This window comes from Anopheles coustani, chromosome 2 (assembly GCF_943734705.1).
Source record: "Anopheles coustani chromosome 2, idAnoCousDA_361_x.2, whole genome shotgun sequence".
Taxonomy (NCBI): domain Eukaryota; kingdom Metazoa; phylum Arthropoda; class Insecta; order Diptera; family Culicidae; genus Anopheles; species Anopheles coustani.
The window spans coordinates 78,990,086-79,013,978 of NC_071289.1; the positions used below are offsets into that span (position 1 = coordinate 78,990,086).

The 23,893-nt window shown below is 45.2% G+C and overlaps 1 protein-coding gene and 1 non-coding gene across 7 annotated transcripts in view; both read left to right on the forward strand.

Annotated features, from left to right (window-relative positions):
• The window catches only part of LOC131265768 (serine/threonine-protein kinase mig-15), a 43,642-nt gene that overhangs the window by 3,663 nt on the left and 16,086 nt on the right, over nt 1–23,893 (forward strand). For all 6 annotated transcript variants that reach the window (XM_058268072.1, XM_058268073.1, XM_058268076.1 and 3 more), the window contains exons 3-8: nt 10,977–11,042; nt 21,904–22,348; nt 22,416–22,658; nt 22,731–22,842; nt 22,915–23,131; nt 23,222–23,458. In XM_058268072.1, coding sequence (XP_058124055.1) covers nt 10,977–11,042; nt 21,904–22,348; nt 22,416–22,658; nt 22,731–22,842; nt 22,915–23,131; nt 23,222–23,458 — 1,320 coding nt within the window. The remainder of the gene's footprint in view (nt 1–10,976; nt 11,043–21,903; nt 22,349–22,415; nt 22,659–22,730; nt 22,843–22,914; nt 23,132–23,221; nt 23,459–23,893) is intronic.
• Nucleotides 19,528–19,600, forward strand: Trnav-aac (transfer RNA valine (anticodon AAC)). Its single transcript has one exon. It is a non-coding gene; the product is annotated as a tRNA-Val (tRNA).

A 23,893-nucleotide genomic window follows, 5' to 3' on the forward strand; every position in this document is an offset into this window, starting at 1 on the left:
GACCAAAAAAGGGTTTGCGCATGCGTGTATGTGTGGGTTTGTATGGTTGTGTCAATGTATTGCGCATCAACAACAGCTGGCCAGGGTGTGCCACGAGCCACAAACAAGCGACCGAAACGCAGAGATGAAGGATTTATGGGAACTTTTTTTCTCAACACACACACGCACACACATTTCGGTTTATTTATGTTGCGTCCCATAACTTATCCTAAACATGACACAAAAACGTGGGCCACAAACCGCGGCCGGCGTGTTTTGTTTAAATGGTTTAAAATTGAGGAAACCGTCCTTTTGTCGTTCGAGTGTTTGGGATTCGTTCGTCACAATGGATAACGTCTCTGTCGTAAAGGGGTTTCGTTCGCTTCTCATGCGAGAGATGTAAACCGTAAAACCAAAACCTTTAGTATCGATACCAGGCAGATGAGATCATATGTTTACAGTCGGCCCATCCGCACGGCGTAATGAGCCGCATTGTCTGCCACTAGCCTGCTCGCTACTCGAAATCTTATCCATCGAAAGGTAGAAAGCGGAAAATTTCTCACCGGAAATGAGATCACGCGTCGTTCGCGCACGCGGCTTTCATTAGGCCGTAGAAGAAGAACCGCAGCTAGGGAAATACGTTGTTGCGGGGTGGTGGGGTGGTGGTCCCGATAGGCCAAGAGATGATGTTGGCTTTCTGAAGTACCTTTAGAGTCGACGCGATTGGTGAATGTGTGTGTGTTTTTTTGCTTCTTCTCGCAAACACAAACTAGCTAATTATTACGAAACTATTTTCCGTGCAGAGCGTCTCTGCGGAGATTGACTGATGTGGCAGACGACGGAAAACCTCTGACCTGCGGCGCGCACCGGTGAGAAAGTCGTTTTCCCAGCCATTTTCTTCCAAATGCCGGTCCCGGAAAAAAACTGCTATCACAAAGATTGTTGGTGGAGCGCGGGGACACTCCGCGGCATCCGGGCTCGGAGGTCGTCGTGGTGAGTTGGTTGCCTAAAACTTTCCCACCACCCGATACCGGCGCAATGGCCATTTTGGTTCCCAGTGCGGCATTTTCTCAGTGCATCGATTAAGAGTTAACTAAGGAGAGAAGGCGCACGCCACGGATAAACAGAAGAAGAAAAAGAAGAAAAAAAGTAATTATGTTTTGAGAAAATTCCGTCCGGCACAACCTTCCTCCCCCCCGGGGGCCGAGATGAAATCGGCTTCCATTGAATTAGACTGTTTTCCCCTCCGCGCTTTTCATTGCTTCGGTGGTGGCGGCGTTTGAACTTTTGACGAATGCGCGAATATTTGTCTTTGGGTTTTTTATTTCTCTTAATTTTAATAAATAAAACCCAGCTGGCATGAATTATATCGGACGAAATATTTGCCCCGGCAGAGCCGGTTTTCTGCTGGAGATTACATGAACGTGGACAAAGGGACACTTTTCATCTTACGTTCCGAAACGGTGTTTCGCTTATTTTTACTTCTTGTTGCCGTTGTTGGCACACCCTTGCAATGGAAACAAACGAACGATAGCGAAAAGTTTGTGCTGCTTGAATTAAATCTACCACAATGTTTAAATGCGCCCGGCCTTAAATATATTGTGAGAAACTTGAGCTAATTTACACTTATCACTCCATCGTTTCGCATCTGAAGAATTGGCCTTTTAGTTTCAAGTTGGATGGTGTGTGTGTGTCTATGAATTATGTCAACACTTTGAAGTATAGTCCCCCCCAAATCGTTGGCAGCACTGCGTGCCGGAATGAGGCGCTAATTAATTCTAATCATCGTAATTGGAGAACCAGCTCTCTTCTGTGTCCTATCAATTATTATCGTTCGACTTTCCCGGCCACTTAGTGGCGTAAACAAGCTTGTAGAGAAATTATTTTTATAGGTGACTTGATTGATTGTGAACGGGCCTTTGGAAAAACACTCCTTATATTCTCATCTAAGCCGTATTGCAAACACATTCCTTTTCCCCATCGGCCGTTGATCTTCGCTGGCCAGTAGGGGGTATCTTGGAGAATTGGTGAAATGAAAACACCTCGTAGTCTTTCGGTGAAGTCAGCCAGTCTCTCTTTAAAAACGATGGATGAAGGCCCCCCGCGGTTCAACTGGTCTATCGTTTGTTCGGTTTTGCCGTGCGTTGAGGGACTAATTTTAACCATGACACTAGCATATGTGACACATGCACAGAGCATCCACCTTGTTCTTCTTCTTCTGCTGTTGCCAACATCTGATCCGATATCTGTTTTACCGGTAGCACTGAGATTGCATGATTGTTGTTTTCTTTGCATGTTCAGAATGATTAGCACGTTGAAACATTCACGCTTGAAATCTGCGTCTCACTACTGTCTCAACGACTTTGTTTATATTTTGATTTTCGTTGGCAAGAACATGGGCCAATTGTGCCGTGTTGATTTAGCTATTCCGCTAATTTATTATGTCCGTGAGTCAGGCATTTCATCGGCGACTTTAATTCAACACACACCACACATTGAACCAATATCACAGACACTTTCGTGCCGTTTTTCTTATATGAGTCTTATGACGAGATTGATTCATTTGAATCTTTCATCTAAGATTCGATAGACATGCATCTTTTGTGATTCGTGGAAGAATAAAACTGTAAATATCCGTCGATGGAAAACAAAATCGCAACTGCCCCGAAACTACAAATCCTCCAACACAAATGAAACAGTATGCTTGAGGAATCCATCACGCATTATCCAGTTAATGATTCATTAGGATTCATAAATCTGAATCCGACGCAACACTGGTAGTAACTCATTTCTTAGCGAGCGGGATCGATTTGCTTAGCTCTTTTATCAAATGTTTTAATAAAACTAAGTTACAACACTGCTTTCGACCCCAGCACCCAATCTATTTTCACTGCCGATAAACAGCGCCAAAAGGTTGTTGTTGTTTGGTTGCGTTTGTTTTCGCAACCGCAATTATACGACCGTATCGTTATCAATTTCTCGCTTTAGTTAGTTGCTGAAAGTTTATGACCTGTGAACCTCTTCAATTGCCATCTTACGAAATGGGAAATTGGTTATCGAATTGCGTGCCATGCGTTCGTAACGGGCGGCGTAATTTTCACTGGTACTATAAAAACGCCGTTTTGCAAGAAGAGTCGAACTTCCCCAGACGTAATGATAATAATGTTAACGTTATGTGGTGTGTACCTAGCGTCCTTGCAGCAGCAGCAGCGTGTGTTGTTTGTTCCGAAGGAGCAATTTAAATTGCTTTCAAGAAAATCGGGGGCATTCTTCCAGCATATTTGATTTATTTGTTTCGATTAATTTAACACTCACCCAAATCATAAATTGGACGGTAAGGCCAGCCGTCGCCATCGCTTTTAGGGGCGCCGTTTCATTTTTATGATCTCAAGTTGTGTTTGCTAAGCGCAAGTAAGTTTATCAATTCGTCGGCTTTCCGCATCGTTGCCGGAAGGAAAGATTGTCCCATTACCCAGAATTTCGTGTGCATTTGAGGTAATGATATCTCTCGGTGCCGTTAGTCACATTGTTGTTGTCCTCCGGGGAGGGAGGGGGGAGCCAAACGCTCTGCTAGTGATTCACGTGTTCTGTAAACAAATCCCACTGGACAAAGGCAATGCTGTGTTCGCTGGTACGCGGAAGGCGCGATGAAAAACGCTAAAGTAGAAAAATAAAAACACAAAATGTGGCGTTATCAGTCGCGATAGTAGTAAACACTGACTCTCAGGCGTTCAAGACGCTAAACCACGGAGGCACTTTAAACTGCCGGAACACTTTTTCTTTCTCGACACCTCTCGATTCTCTACTTGGTTTGTGCCTGTGTTGGGGAGGGTGAGTGGAGGATAGCGGGCACTATGCACTATGGAGCGTCTAGTCGCGTTCCGTGGCGTTACAGTCCGATGCATTCTCTGATAAAGAGCCAACCGCTCGGCCGGCCTCCTGACGCTCTGATTCAGCGCAGCTCGCCATAGACCGGGTTTTGCTGTGGTGTGTTGTGTCCGTGTGTGTGTGTTTATGCGCGCGATGCCCTCCGCCGACACCAGCCGCGGGTTGTTGCGCCATTTATCATCCAAGGTCGATCGAGCCGCGATCCGATGCGAATATGTTTTCGCTCGCATTCTCTCGCCGCATTCGGTTGAGGCTGTTTTTCTTTTCCTGGGCCAGTTCGATTGCATTTACCATCATCCGGATGCCTACCCTTCCCCCACGATCGTCTAGGCCGCTTCGTTTCACCCACCGCCATTTGAGAGATATTGATGGCGGTTTTTCATGTGTTTTCTTCACCGACATTCCACGAGAGGAAGGCAGCCAGAGCTCAGGTGTGATGCAGAAGGTGGTCAGCCTTGGACAATTTTTTTTCTTTCTTCTCCATCTGATATACATGTTGCTAGCCTCTAGCAACATGTGATGTGATGATCAAGGTGTTTTCTGACGCTCTGGTGCATATTAGAATTCGCAGCACCAGCTTTGTTTCGTTCGACCCTGGGTGGGGTCCAGAATTGGGTAGGACCGACGGCATAAAGACAGCCTCATAATTTCGTATAATGTTTACTATTGTTTTGCCTCAAAAAACGATTGAATATGTTTCGCTTAACTAGTGTTAGCAAATTGAAAATTATCCACTAACATAATTAGAAAGTTTTAGAAACCGTTCTAACATGTGCAAAAGGACAAAGAAAAAATATGAAATTAATTAGGATCCGCTGTGCTGTGGTACGGAACTAAAAAAAAAATATTCCAAGGGTCATCGATTCTCCCGATCAACCGACGCGTCAGCTGTCAGCTGATCGATGAAGTTCCCTTTTCTTATCACTTTTGTTCGGGCTGTCTGTTAGCCGAATTGACAGCTGGCGTTAGAAGCAAAAGTGTTTCAGAACAGAAAGCTTGACACAACATAATTATCTAACTACTTGAAAAATACCTATAAACTGTTCAAAAAGAGAAATCCATCTCCATCAGCTCCATTACGTGAGTTCCCAAATGTCAAGAAAGTAATTTTACCCTTGTTGAACAAATCTAAAATACCACGATGTCATATGACAAAACGATATAGGTCTGGAGCGAAACGACACTAACGATATAAAATGTTTCCGAAGGCATTGTAAAAATGAAATTCTGTTCAAAGCCAAAGTTCCATCCCTTTGAGGAAAGTTATTATATTACTCAATTGCAATAGTTTAATGGCAACATTATTTTTCTTTCCATAACAAATCCTATCCTTTTTTTGTTTATGTCTACCGTCGGAAAGGTTCGTGTTGTAATCTCGGTTCGTTTCCAATTTTTTTATTTAAACTTTATCGCAACGGAACCGTCAACGAGCAATCACCACGTACTTTACTGCTTTTTGCTGCTCGCCAGCACTATTTTCGCAGTATTGGATAGTGTGGTGATTATACGTATTTTGCGTTGGAATTTAGATCGCATTCCGTCCGCATTGGCTTGCCAAGTTAAGTTTCCTCTTTTTTTGCCAATATCCTTTATTACACAAGCGTCGAAAGAGTTACGGCAACGAGAAAGCCGATCGTTTGGGTGCGTGCGTTTGCGTGTGGTCCGAAGCCAACACGGCTTGCGGATGATTTATAGCCGTGTGTCGTTTGTTAATTGTTGTCATATTCTATTTTCATACCGTGTGTGTCATTTGTGCGGTGTCCCGAGCGTCAACGGATGAAACGTATGGCCAATAAATCTGTTAGTTTGATGGTTTTGATGGTAATATTTAGGCGTTTAAAATCCATGGGTTTTTTTTCTTCTGGTTAGCAGTTACCTTTGTGCCAGTTTAATGAAGCATTCTTTCTCATTCACGGTACGAGTGATGGTGAGAAACTAAGATAAGCCCCAATTCGTTGAACCCAAAAGCTCCCCGTGTACATTTCATCTACGGGCAAACATTTGCCTCTAATATTCAAGAGGGTAACACAAAATCAACACCATTCATTCATCTCTCGCTTGCAGTGCTTTCGTTTATCTTATGTTAGCATGGAAGTGAAGAGAACCAACCCCAGAAAAGGAAAAAAAAAACAACTGCATTTTTCCCGTCGTTCTTTTGCTTCGGGAGGCAGTGGCGAATCAGCTGAGCCGCGGTTTTCCCGTCCATTTCCGTGATAAGGCACAACCGGCGGGGAACCACACGAATGGCCGGAATGGAATGGTGTGGGGAGTGTGCGTGTGGTAGCGTGCTGGATTTGATAAGATGCCCTCCCGAGAGGAGGAAGAAGAGGTTCGTGGTGAAGGAAACGTGAGAACGCTCGAAACGTTCCACCGGCACGTCGTTTGTTCCTTTTTTCACTACGAACCTCTCGACGACGACGACGACGACGACGACGCTGCATATAAAGATACCTTTTCAGTGTTTGCGGCGAGGCACAAAATTCACAAATGCACACACAAAAAAACGAGAGACGTTTTTGAAGGTCTTCAAGTTTTGTTTCTTAGTCCGGATTTAGCTGTTGTTTTTTCTTTAGTTTTTTGCCGTTTTCATCCGGCTTTGAAGCAGTTGCGTCAAACTTTCGGTTCGTTTGCAGCGGTTTGTAAAATGTAGGACATGGAAGAGAACAAGGAAAAAAAGGCAGTGTTAGTTGGAACGTGTGTCCTTCGAAATGGATTTTAAAGTCCTAGAAATAAATAAAACATCGACCGATGGTATTCCCTCAAACTTTGATATGGTGATAGATGTGAATATATTTCGCATTGGCTTTCTGTCTTGAAAAAGTCCCGTTTTTTCATTATGTTTGTTCACTCCCATGTGTGTCTCTTTTACCCAATACCTTCCGTTTGTTGATTGCTAGCAGCTGCATAACATAAGACGTTTCGATGCGCATATGATTCACTCCGGTGTTGGTTACGTTTGTAGGCCTGTGCTGCTGCATGCTGGCTTTCGTATTGCGGTACTCGAGCAGACGCGGGAATGCAACCGCAAATAAATAAACGAACCTGCTGGTCTTTTTTTTTTGCTCGTGTTTATGCTGCTGAGTGTCTCTCGGGGCAAACAAAATCCCAGCACAGTCACCTCTTCTCCACGGCGTGAATCATTCGTTCGTCCGTTGGCCTTTCGTGTGTGAAGTGTGTGATTGTTGTTTTCATCGAACTTCTTCGTTCGAAGCAGGTCGAACTATTTATGCAAATAAAATGGCCCACGATATACTATGTCGTTCGGTTTAAGAAGACGTATAATCGGTCACCGAACGATATGGAGCCTTTTTTCTTCGACTTTCCTTCGCTTAGCTGAGCGTTCTGTGAGTGAGGTGATAATTAGTCTTTCCTTCTCTTGCGTATTCCGTCCCGATGGAAAACCCATCTCTGCTTCCCCGAGTTGACTCACTCAGTGGAGGGACACGAAGAAAGTTCATTTACTCGTCGCTTATCCGTAAGCGATAGTTGATGATGTCACTTTCGATCGTTATTTCGGGAAGCAATCTTTGGGTTCCGTTCGCTAAGATGCAGCCCTCTTTCTCTTTCCTCTAAGGGTCGTTGATTGAAAATTCAAAACGAGCAGCTTAAATTGAACACCAGACTAGTTTAAATATCGGGGCAAGAAGACTCTGCTGCGGGTTGAAGCTAATCTCTTTATCGGTCCTTTTTCTTTTCCTCCCCAGTTTCAACGTTATTGATTTATTGGCCAATGTAATACGATTAAGATTTTCCCGCAGCAAGCAAGGGTATTTTCCATTTTTTTTTCTGTCGTAAATGTGTTTCCTTTGGTGACTTGTACGACTAGTGGGAATATTTTAATTTGACACCCCTTCTGGTTAATTCGGTATCTATTGGTCTATTATTTATTGACGTGTTGATTAGGCACACTATTGAGGGGCTGACTTCGAACCATCGATATTTTCCATAATAACCATTGCTGAAATTGGATCTTTAAAGTGTGTCCCTTTTAAAAAAAGGGAAAGGAACTTCCTTAAAAGCTGGTTTATTTAAATTTAAATTACAACCCCAAATTAATGTCGTAAACAGAGTGCCTCTGAAAAGCAAAAGTTTATCCAAACGACATTAATTTAATTTCCTTCTTGACCTTTAGCTGCTGCCGCCCTGTCCAAGAGTCGCAACTGAACGCATCCAAAAAGGCGTCCTCCCAGAGGCCGACCTGTGTTGTACACCGCCGTCCATCGTGCCTGCCCCGTTTTGGCACAACATGGCCGCGGCGTTGTGGACGTTTGGAATTCCTACATATTGGGTCAAGCTTTTTGTTTTTCCACCCGGAACGAGGTGCGACGACGACGACAACGACGGTACCTTGACCCGCCGGTCCGCCTTCGGCCGCTGCACCCTTTTGCATTGCTGCACTACACACAACAACAATACACAGCATCCCCCATAGGGCGGGTGGCGGAAGCACGTGAACGGCTTGGGCGTGGGCGATCGAATTTTATTTTTCGGATAATTGTTGACCCCCGCCCGACCCGGTTTGAAACTATAGACTGCCCGCCGCCGAGGGTCAGTAAGGTGTTGTGTGGGCACAGTTGGGGTCAGTGTCGGCCCCGTACACGGATCTCCGTTCGTCCATTCGCATATGGTCAATCTTTGAACGCGCGGGTGAGAGAATTTGGGCACAACGCGGCCAGTCAAAGTCCGGTGGTGGTCGACATTGGGATGTGGATTTATTTCCGCGCAGGTCCAGATCGACACTTCAGGTGGTCAGTGGCTGGAAATCCTTCGGAACTTATCCTTCATCCATAGCCGCCATGTGAAGATGCGTGGGATGGCAATGCTTTTTTGTGAAGAAAATATGGACATATTGTATTAATAACTCCTAGGTTCGAACAAGCGACCATTTCTCAACGATCAACTGGACTATTCAATGAAGAAGTATGGTTAATAAATAATGTAATTGTCCTGCCGACAGGACAAGTCCAATTTGGAAGTGTTGAAATCTCGATCGAAATCGAATGAACAACTCGGATTAGTATCGATTCTGCGTTTTTTCCTATTCCTTTAAATTAATGTATATTTCCTTTCTCAACTCACGTTGAAAATAAAAATCAGGCCACTAGAAGTTCATTGTTAAAAAGGCAACAATTCTTTCAACCCCCAATCGAACCAAAACACTATCTTTTCAAGCAAGTGACGTCTGATGCCATCACCATAACCTTGTCAATCGACTATTGAGGCTAAGGTACTTCAGACCAAACCCTGCCAGGCGCTGGTATTTGGGGGTCGTTTGCAATTTTTTTTTCGGTGCGTCGGTTATTTGCAGTTCCTAGCATTAAACTAATTGATTCGTCTGCTATATGTTTAATGCACACCTTGTTTTCGGCCCAGCCCAGGCCACTCCAGCGTGCCGGATATCACGGACATACCTGCCTACAAAGAAGTGAACTAGTGATGAGAATAACTATTTTTAAAGATTGGAATCAAAGTGAACAATCATCACGATGATCCGAATCGTTAAGTCACACTTTTGTGATTTGAAACATGTAAAATGATTTATTAGTCGTCGAGGAGATTTGAATCTTTAACAGGGATTAGAATCCCAAAAGAGTGAATGAGTGAGTAAAGAGTTGCTAGAATCCTAAGTAGAGATTAGAATCTCAATTAAGGATTCGAATCCCAAGAGTGAGTAAAAGAGTTATTAGTCGCTACAGAGAGTCGAATCCCAAGATTGAATTCGAATCTCAAATAGGAATTCGGATCCCAAATTGTATGTGTATTCATAGATAGTTCGTATATTCAGTCCCAGTTTGGGATTTGGCCTCCTATTTGTGATTCGAATCCCAGTTTGAGATTGGAATCTCTATGGCGACTCTTTTAGTCACTCTTGGTATTCGAATCCTTATTTGGGATTCAAATCTTCACTCGGAATTTGAATCTCTATGGCGACTAGCAACTCTTTTACTCACTCATTCACTTTTTTGGGATTCTTATCCCAGTTAAGGATTCAAATTAAAAAGGAGTAACATAACCTATTCATTAGGATTCAACCAATCCATCTATCAATCATTCGTTAGTAAGATTCAAATCAATCACTCATTCTTAATCCGTACGCACATCACTAAAGTGAACGCACCGAACTAGGTCTTATCAATTTCCACCTATCGACTGCTTGGGGCGACTGAATTTCCAACGCTCTCGATCGTCTCGATATCTCGGAACCCCTCGGTAACAAAGTTTCCGATGGACGACCCGTCCCACAAAGTCCTCCCACAACCGCTCACTAGGGGTTTTCCACGGGTTTTTGCTTGCTGCACATCATCGGGTAACCTCTCGGAATTGGTTGGAAAATTAAATTTTTCCTTCGATTTACCTTTTGCCACCACCCGAGGGGTAGCGAACGCAGCGAGGTGAGGTGTGGGGGCTAATAGTTTTTCCATACCATCTCCATCATCACCACCTGCCCACCCACTGTTGCTGCTGGCTGGATCGCCCGAAAATAGCACCCGATCTAGGTTACCGGAGAAAAAAGGTGAAGCAAAACCAACCAACCCCCAAGGGGAGGAAGCGAGCCAGGGGAAACGTGCGCGGTATCAGTGGTAGTGGGCCACGCAAAAATACGTGCGGAGTGTGGAAAGTTTTGCATCGTAAAACCACATCCTCATCGGGCGATCGAGGGGCAGGGGTTGGGTTTTTGGGTGGCTAGCGGCGGGCAAAAGCGGGCTGGCCGCGGAAAATTGCCCCAAGTGGATGTGCGGGGTTTGGGTGGAGGGGAACGAAGTTTACGATCAACATTGCTTCCGAACTATGTGCGCGATTTGGGTGCATCTCCAGAGTCGTCGTCGTCGTCCACCCATCTGCTCTCGGTGCCATTTAAAATCCAATCCCACCCCAAGGGGAGGGAAATTGCGATGGAAATTGCGGTTTCACTCCTCGTTGTACGCATTTGCGCAGTCGTATGATAACCTGATAAAGTTTTACTAAATTTTAGAGCTGCGCTTTGTTGGCGAATTTGAGGATGTCGAAGAAAAGCTTGTGTTTCCAACTTCAGTTAAATCGCCATTTTGTTTACTGTCACCCATTTGTGTTGATTTATATACTAATCAATCTTTTTCTTTCTTTTTCAGGATCCGGCTGGAATCTTTGAGCTGATCGAAGTCGTCGGAAATGGAACGTACGGACAGGTGTACAAGGTATGTCGACCTTATCACTTCGAAACCCTTCCGAAATTGAACAACTTCTCAAACGTCTCAATCAATCCACATCAAGTTTATTTGGAATGTTGTAAAGTAACTTGTTCAGGTTGAAGGGTCGTTTTCATAATTTTATTCCCTCCCCCACCCCGGGGTGGAAACACAAACCCCAGATGAAGACGCCCGTCGCTCCAAACCTATTAGAACCCGGTGAGGGTGAGAGATTGTTTAGATTCTGGAAAGCGCCGCGGCATACTTAGCGCACAAGTTTACGAGATTCGGCAAAGCGGTTCTAACCCCCTGCCATAACGGACGGAACGATGGTGTACAAGAACGCAAGCCAACTTCTTACGGATGGGCTAAATATAAACTACCGTTTGCTGCCGGGAACGTGTTTTTCCCACTCCTTTTCCCCCCGTCCAGGCCCGTGAGAGCAATCGTTGCTCCAGGGCGCGTGTACGTAGCTACATAGCCTTTTGCATTCCTGATGCTGATCTTTGTCTCTGTATACATGCACACACACACACGCACGGACTCAGAGCATCAGCCCGTTTAGTCGATGCACCTTGGAACCGTTTGACATTTGATCGTGGCATCTCTACTGGATGGGGGGGGAGCACTGGAGGAGAGAGAAAGACAGCGGGGTAAACTAAACTGAACCTGATGGAGCTAAACATGAGACAGTAGGAGGTCAATATAACATGCATACATGAAACGTGAGACTCGCGGGTTGTCCTACGGGCGAGTTGGAAGATTTTCTTTCCTTCACTTCGAAAGATGCAACTTCAGCGTGAGACGAATGTTGGTGAGTGAACCACAAGCGGCGATCGGCCCAAATGAACACGATCGAAAGGCAGCTGTAGGGTTTTGGCGATGATCACTTCGCTTCTGAGTTGCATCGCGTGACTCATCAACGCACGGTGGGATGGGGTGGGGTTTGTTGATACTTTTTTTTTGCCGTGCGTTGCATCGTTGCAGCAGGTAAACGATTTCGATGATTCACTGTCTTCGGGCTGATGACAGTGTTTTTTCGAGTTTCCAGTGAAGTGGTAGAAGGCTGAAAAATTAGTGTTGTGCTTAATGAATATTTTGACGAGATTCATTCATATGAATCTTTGACCTAAGATTTATTCAGATAGATTCATGAATCTTTGCGGATTCGATTCTTCAAAGCTTAATGAATCTTTCGAAACCTTAATGAATCTTTCATGGATCTGTCACGAATTTCCACGATGCTCCACGGAGCATGCGACCAAAAAAACCCATCACATTTTTGATTGATCATTTTTCCTTAGTTGGTGTGTCTATGGGATTCATGAATCTCTCATCGAAAGATTTATGAATCTCTCAAACGCAAAGAATCATTCACATTCATTAATCTGAACCTGATTGGCACAACTCTAAAGTTGAATCTACTCGAGATTAAACGACGTAGATCTCACTAGAGCTTATGTTTATTTTTGTTATTTTACCAATATATATGGGATTCCTTTAATGTTTGCAAATGAGTTAACCCTACGAAACTGATGTCTAGAGTTTATGTATTTTTAGCGATGATGAAAATATGATGAGATTGCAACGCAATAGAGTGGAAAACAACAACAACCTTCCCGTTAACTGTCGCCATGCTGCTGTTGCTGCTTCTGCTGTGTGTGTAGGCGCACTCTTCACAGCAGCATAACCCAATCCCCCACACCGGGTTTGCCCGGCACGGGAGTCATAAAGCCGTGTTGTGTGCAGCTTGACGCGGGCGTTTCGTCCAGTTTGCTGCCGAACATGGAGCGCACGTAGAATTTTCCCGGACAATGAACTGTCCCGCGCGAATACATTTTCATCACCACTCTCGCACTCTCCCTCTCTCACTCTCTCTCTATCTTTTATATGTTGAGGCGAATATGTGGGGGGGAGGTGGGATAGCGTAACTAACTAGCAGCATCCACCACCACCACCACAGCGTTCTAGCATAACCCCGTTGCGTTGTGGCGTGGCATCTCCGTTCAGGTTTCGATCGTTTTTTAATGCACCATTCTCGTATGTGTATGTGTGTATGATCAATCCTGTTTTTGCCGTGGCCAGATTCTAGCACACCCGGTTCCCGTCTACGAGATCGAGACCGATTCGAAAAATCGTTGCGTGTGTGTCTGTTGTGCTCCATCAAAAATAGTATCATCATTTCGTCATCAGCGACAACAACAACGGCCAACAACTTTGACTCTACCCACCTCCCCCGAGACCCACATTCTCCCTCGAGGGTTGCAACGCAACTCTCAACACATGCACATCTATTTTAATGGACGCACTTTTTTTTACGGTTATTGCCGTACCGATAATTTATATCGACCAGAGAAGGGCGGCCCGGACGAGCGTCCCAAAAACACGACGAGGTGCGAGAAGTGAAGTGGAGTTATTGATAGTCTCTACTGGGGAGGAAAATTGGGGAAAATGTGTGGGGTAAGGCTCGCGTTAAGAATGGCTTCAAATAAATTGTTCCAAACCGGTTGCTTCGGTTCTTTTATCAACAACCTCCTGCTAATTTATTTACATTCCAAATTCAACCAAACACTTGTTTGGTGCTTTTCATCTAAGAGTCTAGTTCTAAGGCTGACACACACTCTTCTCACCTGTTTCGAATGGAATGCACATTTGTGTCATCTTCCCGGTCCGAAGGGAAAACCCACCGGTTCAGCCAACAACCAGTTTAGATACCTTTCCCTCACCAACGACGGTTGGAAGAAGCAACACACGTCGTATGATTGGCCGCAAATGCATGTTCCTTTTTCTTTTTTTATTCCTACTGCTTATCCCTTCAAACCCCGTGTTTTGGTTGACCATGGTGGGGAGGGGAACAGAACTAGCCAAGAGTTCGGATTCGCTGGAAATATGGCTCCGTCTTCAATCGGAGTCGCCCTTTGGTCTCCACGGTTATATTTCGCCCTGGCCAACCGACGCCTGGTAGATTCTTGGCACGCTGTTTTCGCCATAAACGGGCGGGCGGGTGGTTGGTGGGAAGGTAAAGGTGTAAGGTCTGAAATAAAAATTCCCCCACCGAGATCTGGTCGAGACCGGTTGGCTGCGGAGAGTAGGGTTATAATAAATGCAATATTTTGCCAGCACGGCGACGACGTCCATCCGAGTCCCTATTTTTTTTTTTTTTGCCACGTATACCAGCTCCCGGTGAGGATTAGGTGTGAGACATGGGCTGCCGGTGAGCTCGTCTTGTCATGTTGACCCCACCGACTCGCCATAATTTCATCCCTCGGGAACACGAGCCATGGGGAAGATAATTCTGGTGCCAAAGTCGGTAGAAGTTCAAGAAGTCTGCCCACAAGACACACCAGAGGTTGATTTATTTGACCTTCAAAAAACAACCGTCGGGGTTGTTTGGGAAACGGTGATGAATCACTGCAAACAGCAGCAAGCACAAATGCCTGTTTAATGTCGGGATTACTTACGAAGCTAATCGAAAAAAATCTTTTATAAGGAATTTTTCAAATCAAAGTATTTGGTCCTATATTGATCTCCTCGTACTTTGGTTGGTGAAGCGTATTTTTCTACTTGTAAAAGCCCATTTCAATCCCTCATGCAAATATCTTTGTTGAAGCAAGTGCGCGTCTCTGTTGGTAACGGCGTCTTCTGTGTCATTTTTATCGTCGCGACCTTCACAAAAAAAAAGGAAGAAAAACAGAGCTCTTATACATCGAACAAGTCGATGGTACGAATAAACCGACCACCAGACAGACGATTCAAACTTGCTCAAAGAAGAAAACTTCGTCGGCTTGGTCGAGCGAATTTCATTTGCATTTCATGGTGCATTTATATTTTTACGATCGATGACCCCTACAGGCGTGCGTTTCCTCCGGCCTTTCTACATCGAATGGGGGGTGTAGGAAGCTCTTCCGATGGGTGGAGCGAGCTTTCTTGCTCAATACCGTACGGGGGACTCGACACTACACTTGGCTGCATCGGATCTTGATCATACTCGATCGAGGGTTTCCGTCCGATTTGTCCATGCTCCTCCTTAGTTCGATCTGCGTCGGTTCCAGACGAATATACGTGACTCAACCAAGTTTGGTTCTGCTGCAAAACACCTCCAAACGGACACAAGATCGCGATAGACAGAGAAAGAAAGGAGAGGAAGTGCATTTTTGTGCATCGAAAACTCGTGCTGGAAACTCGGGCATGATTGGAATGGCCGATTAATGTTTTGCATAAAGCTAGAGGTGCGTGCGTATTATTCTTATACCCTTGATTCATATCTTTTGTAAAGAAAGGCAAAATTGTGTATTTCTATTGGTTAGGTAAGCGATTAAATTTTCTTATTCAAATATTGTTTGAACTGTGTAGTTTAACGCTTGAATTATTCAATATGAAAACATTGAATAAAATTTAATCAAAAGCAAACATCAAATAATAATGATTACCTTCATCGTTCCAACAAATATCCAACTTCTATCTATTCTCTTTCCCCCGTTGTTGTATTGGTCACCAGCGAAGGGACGATTCAATTTGTATATTTCATTACGTTGCTGACCCTGGAGGTTACCTTTTCCGGCGTCTTGTTTATTCTTGCCCGATCTTGTGTGCTTCCTATTTGTTCCCATCGAACTGGCGCTTTGGGGGGAGTTAAAGCGAGAGAAAAGAGAAAGCAGCATACACCAAAGCGCACATACAAGCAGTTGCGGTAGAACAACTCCTCGGCACAACACAGTGAGGTCCAAAAGGTCAATTGATGAGGTTCGGTTCGGAATGACATTTGTTCGTCTTCCTCCGAGCAGCAAAAAATGTCACTCTTTTTCGATCCTCTATTTGTTGGTGGTGTTACAAATTTTCTCCCTTAGAGTCAGGGGGCTTTTTGACAAAATACTCCGTTATTGTCATGCAATCCATCACATCGTGGCTTATGTGGGAAAACCACCGAAAAATGAATACATTTTTAGCATCATTGCAAAATGTTGGCAGATTTTCATTCCAGAAAGAAGGGTATCTGTTTGAATGTACAATTTTCTGAGCTGTCACTGGAAATAGAATCTGTTTTATTTCGTTTTCTTCTCGGGTTTTGTTTGCCTGACAAGCGATCTCCAAACGAATGTTCCTTGTGTTTTTTTTTCGTTTCGTTTTAATCTTTTTGGAAATTCAAATCTTCTCGACTTCACCTAATACTATTAAATGGCACTGTTAAATTAACCAATAGAAACCCAAGGCTACAAAACCGTTCTTCATGTTTTTCTGCAACAAACCAAACGCCACAACACAATCATGAAAAACAGTTTGCAATATGTGTTTTTCCAAATGTATCTTCATAAGAAGGCAGCCTAACGAACCTAATTCCAATCGACCTCCCCCTTTTCCATCGTGTTTTCTTGGCTGGCGCCAAGCATTAGCACAATTATCCGCACTCTTCGCTTGGTGATGCTCGCCTTCAGAAACAAGAGTGAGTCAGGAGGACAACCAAAAAGCGCCCATGAAGCCTTTTTTTTTTGGTTTTTTGCGAACGGGAAAACGAATGCTCTCTGTGCGGCGCCTTTCCAAAAACATGCATTGGTAAAAACAGTGCGCGCCAAACGGAAAAACAAAACACAAAAGATGGATTGGGCACGTGCATGATTTCTTTCCCTCCCTCTCTCTCCCTGGGACGCTTCGTCGCGGCACGATGAAATTAAGCATAATGATCGGAAATGCTATTCACGGCTCGTTTTTCAATCCGCCCCACCGTCGTGTGGGCAAGTTTGGAAAATCGTTAGCCATCGCGGTAAGTGCGTGTGTGTCTGGGGCGTTGTTTTTATTTCGGTCTTGCTCAATATCGCCACTTGAAATCTCACGGCCAAAGGACCCCGTGGCCTTTAAGATGTATATGCCCCCTTGGAAAGTAAAGTGAATTCAAAAACGCAGATGAAAGAGAATTTTCTCATGAACGCCGCCCGCTCGCGCGAAGGTGACGAGGGCTGCTTGCCGAATAGAATTTTCGTCCCTAATTGTGAAACGATTTGCTCGACCGTTGTGTAGAGCCGCAACCAATAAAATTAAACGAAGATAAAGCTCGCTTTATTTCAATCAGCCCAGATTTCCCGGCAACACTTTACACTCTCCTCGGGGAGTGTTGCGAGACAAACAGATAAATCTGGGGAGCAGTTTAATTAACTTTGGGTTTCTTCGGTTCGAGAGTGTATGTACGTACCGATCGAACGGGGGGAGTACATTATTGTGCCAGAAAATGAAGTCAGCGTGTGTTAGATAATGTTTGCCGGTAAAGAGTTATTCGCTGAACAAACATTTTGGGTAAATACTTTGTACTTTAAAACTGAGGCACACGCTTTGCTCTATGCAAAACATTCATCTTCCATCCAGGCATAACACTTTGATGATGACCACACTTGACCAATTTTCCATGCGTAACGTTTTGGAAATTTACCCTTATGCACATCAATGGAAATCCCACCTGCAAGTGAGGGTTTTCTACCGCTGTCATCATAATTAGTGGGAAAATGCATCCACTGGAGGACATTTTATAATGAACGAGACACAAAGGAAATGAAATGTGAGGGAAACAAAGTGTATTGATTGAAATATTACGGTGGCGCGTGCCTATTTGCATGAGTCATTGGAATTTTCCTTAATTTCATCCGGATTTCATCCGTTGCATCTGTGTAACATTATGAGCAATAGTGAAGTGAGGCATATGTTTGCAAGTTTCCAATAATTTAGCAATGGACATGAAAATTGTTGCAAACCATGTATGAATGAAATCATCGGTGCACTGAGGGCGCACGAATTTTCCTCATTGTTATTCACCCGATTTGTTGCACATCATCCGTGCATTGGTTGGTGGTTGTTTTCTCCGAATTAAGGCAATAATCATTGCTTTCTTATCAACGTAACGGCAGGAAGGAAAAAAGCAAAAAGAATGATGCATTCACCACGGTGGATGTTAATTACGCCGTTCGGAGGGGGTGTACAATTGGCGCACAAATTCAACCACCCAACCACCCAACACCACCATCGGATCCTAATAAATTATTTCATTGCCCTGGGTTGCATGTTTAGATCACAATCGCGTTCGCTGCACACGCAGCCTCGGTCCCCATCCTCTTAAGGCGATTTAACGCCATCGAATCGAAGCGAAGAAGCTGCTTTTGCTGTCATTGACTTTTACTTTTCAATGTCAGTCTTTACCGTCGTCCGCGGCGGCGCCATTGCATACAAAGGCGGAAATCCGGACACAAGTGAATGAATTGTGGCAACTTTTTATCCGCGGTTCCATGTCCCCTCTCCTCCACTGTGCCCTTTGAAGACTAAGAAGGCGCATCTCGCGATGCTTACTATTGTTCCGCGTAGGAGGCGGGAGGGAAAATTGAAAGATTTCACTTTTTTCTTCCCCTGCAATTACAACCAGTCCATGGGGAGGGGTTGTGTATGTGCGTGTGTGCCGCTCGCAACGGTTACGGAGGACTGTCGATAAAATTATACCGCACCTGATCTTCCTTACCAACTCCCATCGTACGATGGCCACAAAACGTCAGCTTCAGCGAGGCTGGTCCGGTTGGCTTTGAGCGCTTGTGGCACGACCAAGTGGACTCCGGCTTTAGAGACATTAAATTTCAATTTAAATGTTATCCAAATGATTAAAAGATAGAGAACCGGTAGAAACCCCAGGCGAAAGTAATCTCACTTTTAATGGACTCAACTTAAACAGATGAGTCCGTGGTATCACCGTACATAATTTCTTGTGCGAGATTGATGTATTTGTTTGGTGTATTACAAATGGAAAACATATTAGCAATCTGACTGACGTTCCAATTTGCAGAAACATTAATTAAAGACCATTTTAAAGATTTATCTTCGTTCGTTTCATTAAAAAGAAATGCTGCAAATGCAGTATTAATCATTGATGGGATTTTTAAAGGAAATGTTTGACCATGTTAATATGGTTGACCATGTGGTGCAAGCATAAAAAATATAAATATGCTACACGTGTTCCAAACCCTATCCCCAAACACAATTCCGTTAACTCCTTTCATCTGGGGCTGTGCTATTTATTTTACTTTTTTGTCTGTTCTTGTGTTTTCCCTTACTACAACCATTCATTCCCAATTTTACCCTCGACGCGCGCTGTTGTTTTCCGACATCTGTTTCATTTGTTGCTCTTTCTTTGAGCTATATACTTTGTTTTTTTTTTCTTCTTTCAAATGTTTTGCTTCGCGAACATGAATGAATGAACCTCTGGTCTGTTTTTTTTTTGTTGTTGTTGCAAGTGAAAGGGAGACACGGCCCCGTCTCGTGGTGATCTTGTTCGTGAGCTGACGAGGCTGACCGACCGAGTATTGTGCTTTTTATAGAATTGCGTTTTCGGCGGTGGTGGTGGAAGCCTTTCGTTTCGTCTTACCTCGACGGGGTCGGCGGCTAGGGTTTTTCAATTCAGTAAAACCACTGGCAGCTTGACCTGGTTTCGTCGAACCGCGTGTTGCTGTTGACGCATGCCCGTATAGCGGTTTCCGTGGTGTAGTGGTTATCACATCCGCCTAACACGCGGAAGGCCCCCGGTTCGATCCCGGGCGGAAACAGGCTGAATCTTTTTTACATCTCAAATTCATGCTAAGGACACACATTTTTAATTTCTCCCAAATTTTAATGCGCCCGATAGAAGTTGTAAATTGTAGGAAGATTGTAATTCTACCATATTCAACTGAACGTGGGCGCCACTGGGTGGCTGGGAATCGCATGCGATTATGCAAATTATCACACGTTTTTTCGCTGCGCGTAGGTAGTGTCACTAAAACCACCCACCTGCAGAAATACCAACGCCTGTGGCGCGATGGCGTTTGTAAGGCGGGCAGACACAGGCCCGTGCGTGGGTTTTCCTTCGAGCCACCAAACGGACAGCTTCCATCGAGCCCTCTCGAATGTTGTACGGTGTATCCTTCGGCCATATTTTACCAAAACAGCTGGCGTTCAAGGCGTGTTTTGAGTTTTAATGTTTGATCAAATGTAAGCAAGGCAAACAAAAATTGTGAAGTGAAAATTTTCACTCGCCACATGTTGTTATTTTCATGCTGGAAAAGCGAGATGATAGAAGAATAATATTGAGTTTTCAAATGTGGGGCACACATGTGGTCAATGTGGTGTGTCACTACCCGCATTTGGATGAAGTGAAAATCAGCAATAAAGTGCTAAAGTGCATTACGGTACGCGAACTTGTGTTTCCATCCGATGCAACCAGCACCTTCCCTCCTTCGGTTCGTCGGTTGATCGTGGACAAGAACCCTCCAGCGGGGCCCAGGATCGATCCCTTCTCGCGTGCCTCTACACGTGCGCGACCTGGTTGCCGAGTGCCTGCTGCCATGGCCAACTCGCAGGAACAGCGCAGCGCAGCGCAGTCATCATCTACGAGCGCGAAAATTGATATTGAAGTAAATTGAATTAAACTCCGGTGCTGCCTCCGGGAGCGCGCATAATTAAATGTTTCCTCTTTAAAGTGAACCTGCCCGGGGATGGATGGTGGAATGTTTGTTGCCACTGCAATCTCTGGTCGCACCAAGTGTGTGTGTGCCCCATACGTGCATCGGGAGATGGGGAAACAACACACAAGAGCCGGGAAGGAGGAAAGGCCTCAGCGTCGTTGGAGTGTTCTATTCCTGCATGCATCAGCAACATCATCATCGCCATTGCAACCGGGCGTACACTTCATTCTACACCACACTCACCGTGTGTGTGTGTTTGGGCGCATATTTGTGCATTTTTCGCCGGCCAATCTATCGTCTCGCGTTTCCTCGGCAAGGGATGACTGAAGGCACAGTTTTGGCCCCGCTGGAAACCCTCGGAAACCGGGAGAAGAGTTTTTCTAAGAGCTTGAAGAGTTGCCCAGCGATGCGATGGTAAGGTTCTTCGTGATGGTTAAGGCGTGTTGATTCGCTGCCTCGGATAAGGGTTTGCTTTTTGCAATGGCTTTCGAAAGGTTTCATGGGCGAAAATGTTAGGAACAACTTCGTTTGTTTGAGTTAACCACATCCAGTTGAGAGTTGACGTTCGTTGAAAAAAAGGATTCGTTTGATTGGTTATTATCCTGCAAACAGCACTCAGCAAAACCATTACGGCTAACAATTTAGAGCGTTCAATCTTAAGCACAAATTTTGACAAATTGCAATTTGGTAGAAGCCATCTTTCTAAATAAAGCACACTGATTAATAAAGCGGCTTGGTTTCGCCAACGCAAGTGGAAAACAACTCGCATCCGAGGCTCCACAGAAAATGGGAGAATCACGAGAAAGTAACCTGTCGCGACGTGCTTTTCTTAGGGTTGTCGCTCCTCTTCTTCTGTCCCGTGGAGGAAAGCTTACCCCGCTCCTGTCACGAACCTTTGATGTAGGCGTTTCCCGAGCTTCGGCGTCCTTCTCATCAGCCGCGCAGCGGGCAGAGATTTATACGTATTTATTCGACTATCAATATGAATAATTACGCGTGGGTGAGAAAGGTTCCCTAGTGGCCCTAGCGCCACGACGCCACCGGCACCGAGGGATAAATTTCGGACGCTAATGAGACATAAGGATCGATGTGGGCTTTGATACGATAAGCTTTTCGATCGAATGGTTTTCGTGAGCACTCTTGGAGAGACTTCTCCTCGATCGCGGTCACACGTCGTTTGCGGCTGTCGTCTTAAAGATTGCGCCCACGTCCGATCTTTCCCATGAAACTGTGCCAAATTTGGTGAATCGAGGTTTTGGAATATGCCTTAAATGGTATACGTACGTTGTGTAGAGCTGCTAGAGATTGACGTTTGAGCAAACCAAAGTCTGATCGTTAAATGTTTGTTTTCCCTGTGGACAGTGTAACTCATTTTGTTTTTGTTTCCCTTCCACCACCGAACGCAGGGCCGGCACACAAAGACTGGACAACTCGCTGCCATTAAGGTGATGGACGTCACCGAGGAGGAGGAGGAAGAGATCAAGCTCGAGATCAACGTATTAAAGAAATATTCCAACCATCGCAACATTGCCACGTACTACGGTGCATTTATCAAAAAGACGCCCGCCGGCAAGGACGACCAGCTGTGGCTGGTGATGGAGTACTGCGGGGCCGGTTCCGTCACCGACCTGGTCAAGTCGACCAAGGGCCAGAGCCTGAAGGAGGAGTGGATCGCGTACATCTGCCGCGAGATTCTGCGCGGCCTGAGCTACCTGCACACGAACAAGGTGATACACCGCGACATCAAGGGCCAGAACGTGCTGCTGACGGACAACGCCGAGGTGAAGCTGGTCGACTTCGGTGTGTCGGCCCAGCTGGACAAAACCATCGGACGGCGGAACACGTTTATCGGTAAGGGGAAGGAACGAATCTTTTCCACAATTGGGATAGTCACTAATTTTTTCTTTCTTTTTTGCAGGTACGCCCTACTGGATGGCGCCGGAAGTTATAGCTTGTGATGAAAACCGGGACGCCACTTACGACAACCGGTCCGATCTCTGGTCACTAGGTATTACCGCGCTGGAAATGGCCGAATCGCAGCCGCCGCTGTGCGACCTCCATCCGATGCGAGCGCTCTTTCTAATTCCGCGCAATCCGCCGCCCCGCATGAAGTCGAAGAAATGGTCCAAGAAGTTCCACAGCTTTATCGACACCGTGCTGGGTAAGAGGAAATGATACGAAACGCAGGTTTGCCTGCTGGTCAGCTGGATTCTCATCCTTTTTTTTCCTGCAGTGAAAGACTACCACCAACGGCCTTACACGGAGCAGTTACTGAAGCATCCTTTCATCAAAGAACAACCAACAGAAAGACAAGTTAGAATACAACTTAAAGACCATATCGATAGGTAAGAAGTGTGCCGAATTTTATGCCGGTAAAAAGGTTACTAAACTCCTGACACACGCTTGTCTCTCGTCAGGTGTAAGAAGCGCAAGCAGGAGAAGGAACGCGACGACTATCGCTACTCGGGCTCCGAGAATGACGACGACGATGGTCAGACGGCGGGCGAACCTTCTTCGATCATTCAGGCACCGGGCAACGACACTCTGCGGCGTACGTTCCACCAGATTCAGGAGGGTCGGATGCAAAACGCCGAACAGCAGCAGCCACCGAACCGTAACCAGAAGCCACAACCTGTAAGAAAGTGAAACTTCCAAACCCTTTGTTTCGAACGTGTGGTCACTAACCGTATGTTGTTGTTTCGTTTTTGTGGCGCCCTTCTTCAGCGAGACGAAAGAAGTAAACCGCCTCCCCCAGTGGAAGAACCGGGGCCACCATCACGACCTCAGTTGCCCCAGCGGTTGATAGTGGTACCGGATCCGCCGGCCAACAGCAACGCCAATCGACCCCTGCCGCCGACACCCCGCAGCAGCAGCGGCTCCTCCTCCCAGCAGCCGCAACAGCCATCGTCCCAGACGCCGCAGCAACCGGCACGCAATCAGCAGAACTTCTTCAAACCGGTGGTAAGTAATCGTCGGCACACATATCCGCCCACGTCGTGACACCAACCTGCAGCTAGGTAGGATACACCGTGCGCAATAATATGTGTATCCACAATAATATCCACAAACTGAACGAAACGTAAACGGACGAAATTGACGAGAAATGAGGACCCTTTTTCTATGGACGCTTTCTGATGATGCTGTTACTATATCCTAGTGTTAGTTGCTGTTTTATTTCTGTGTAGTCTTGTTGTTGTTTCTCGCTTCAATGTTGAATGGTGTTACACTTTTTCGTCTTACATTCGATCGGTGTACATTCTTCTGTTTTTCTTCTCTGTTGTTCGTTTTATATCTTTTCTAGTCTAGTCTATCAAATGAAGATATTTTCCTTCTTTTTTTTTTTGCAAAATAGTATATTTTTTTTAAATGGTTTTTTTCACTTATTTCTGTTTTTAA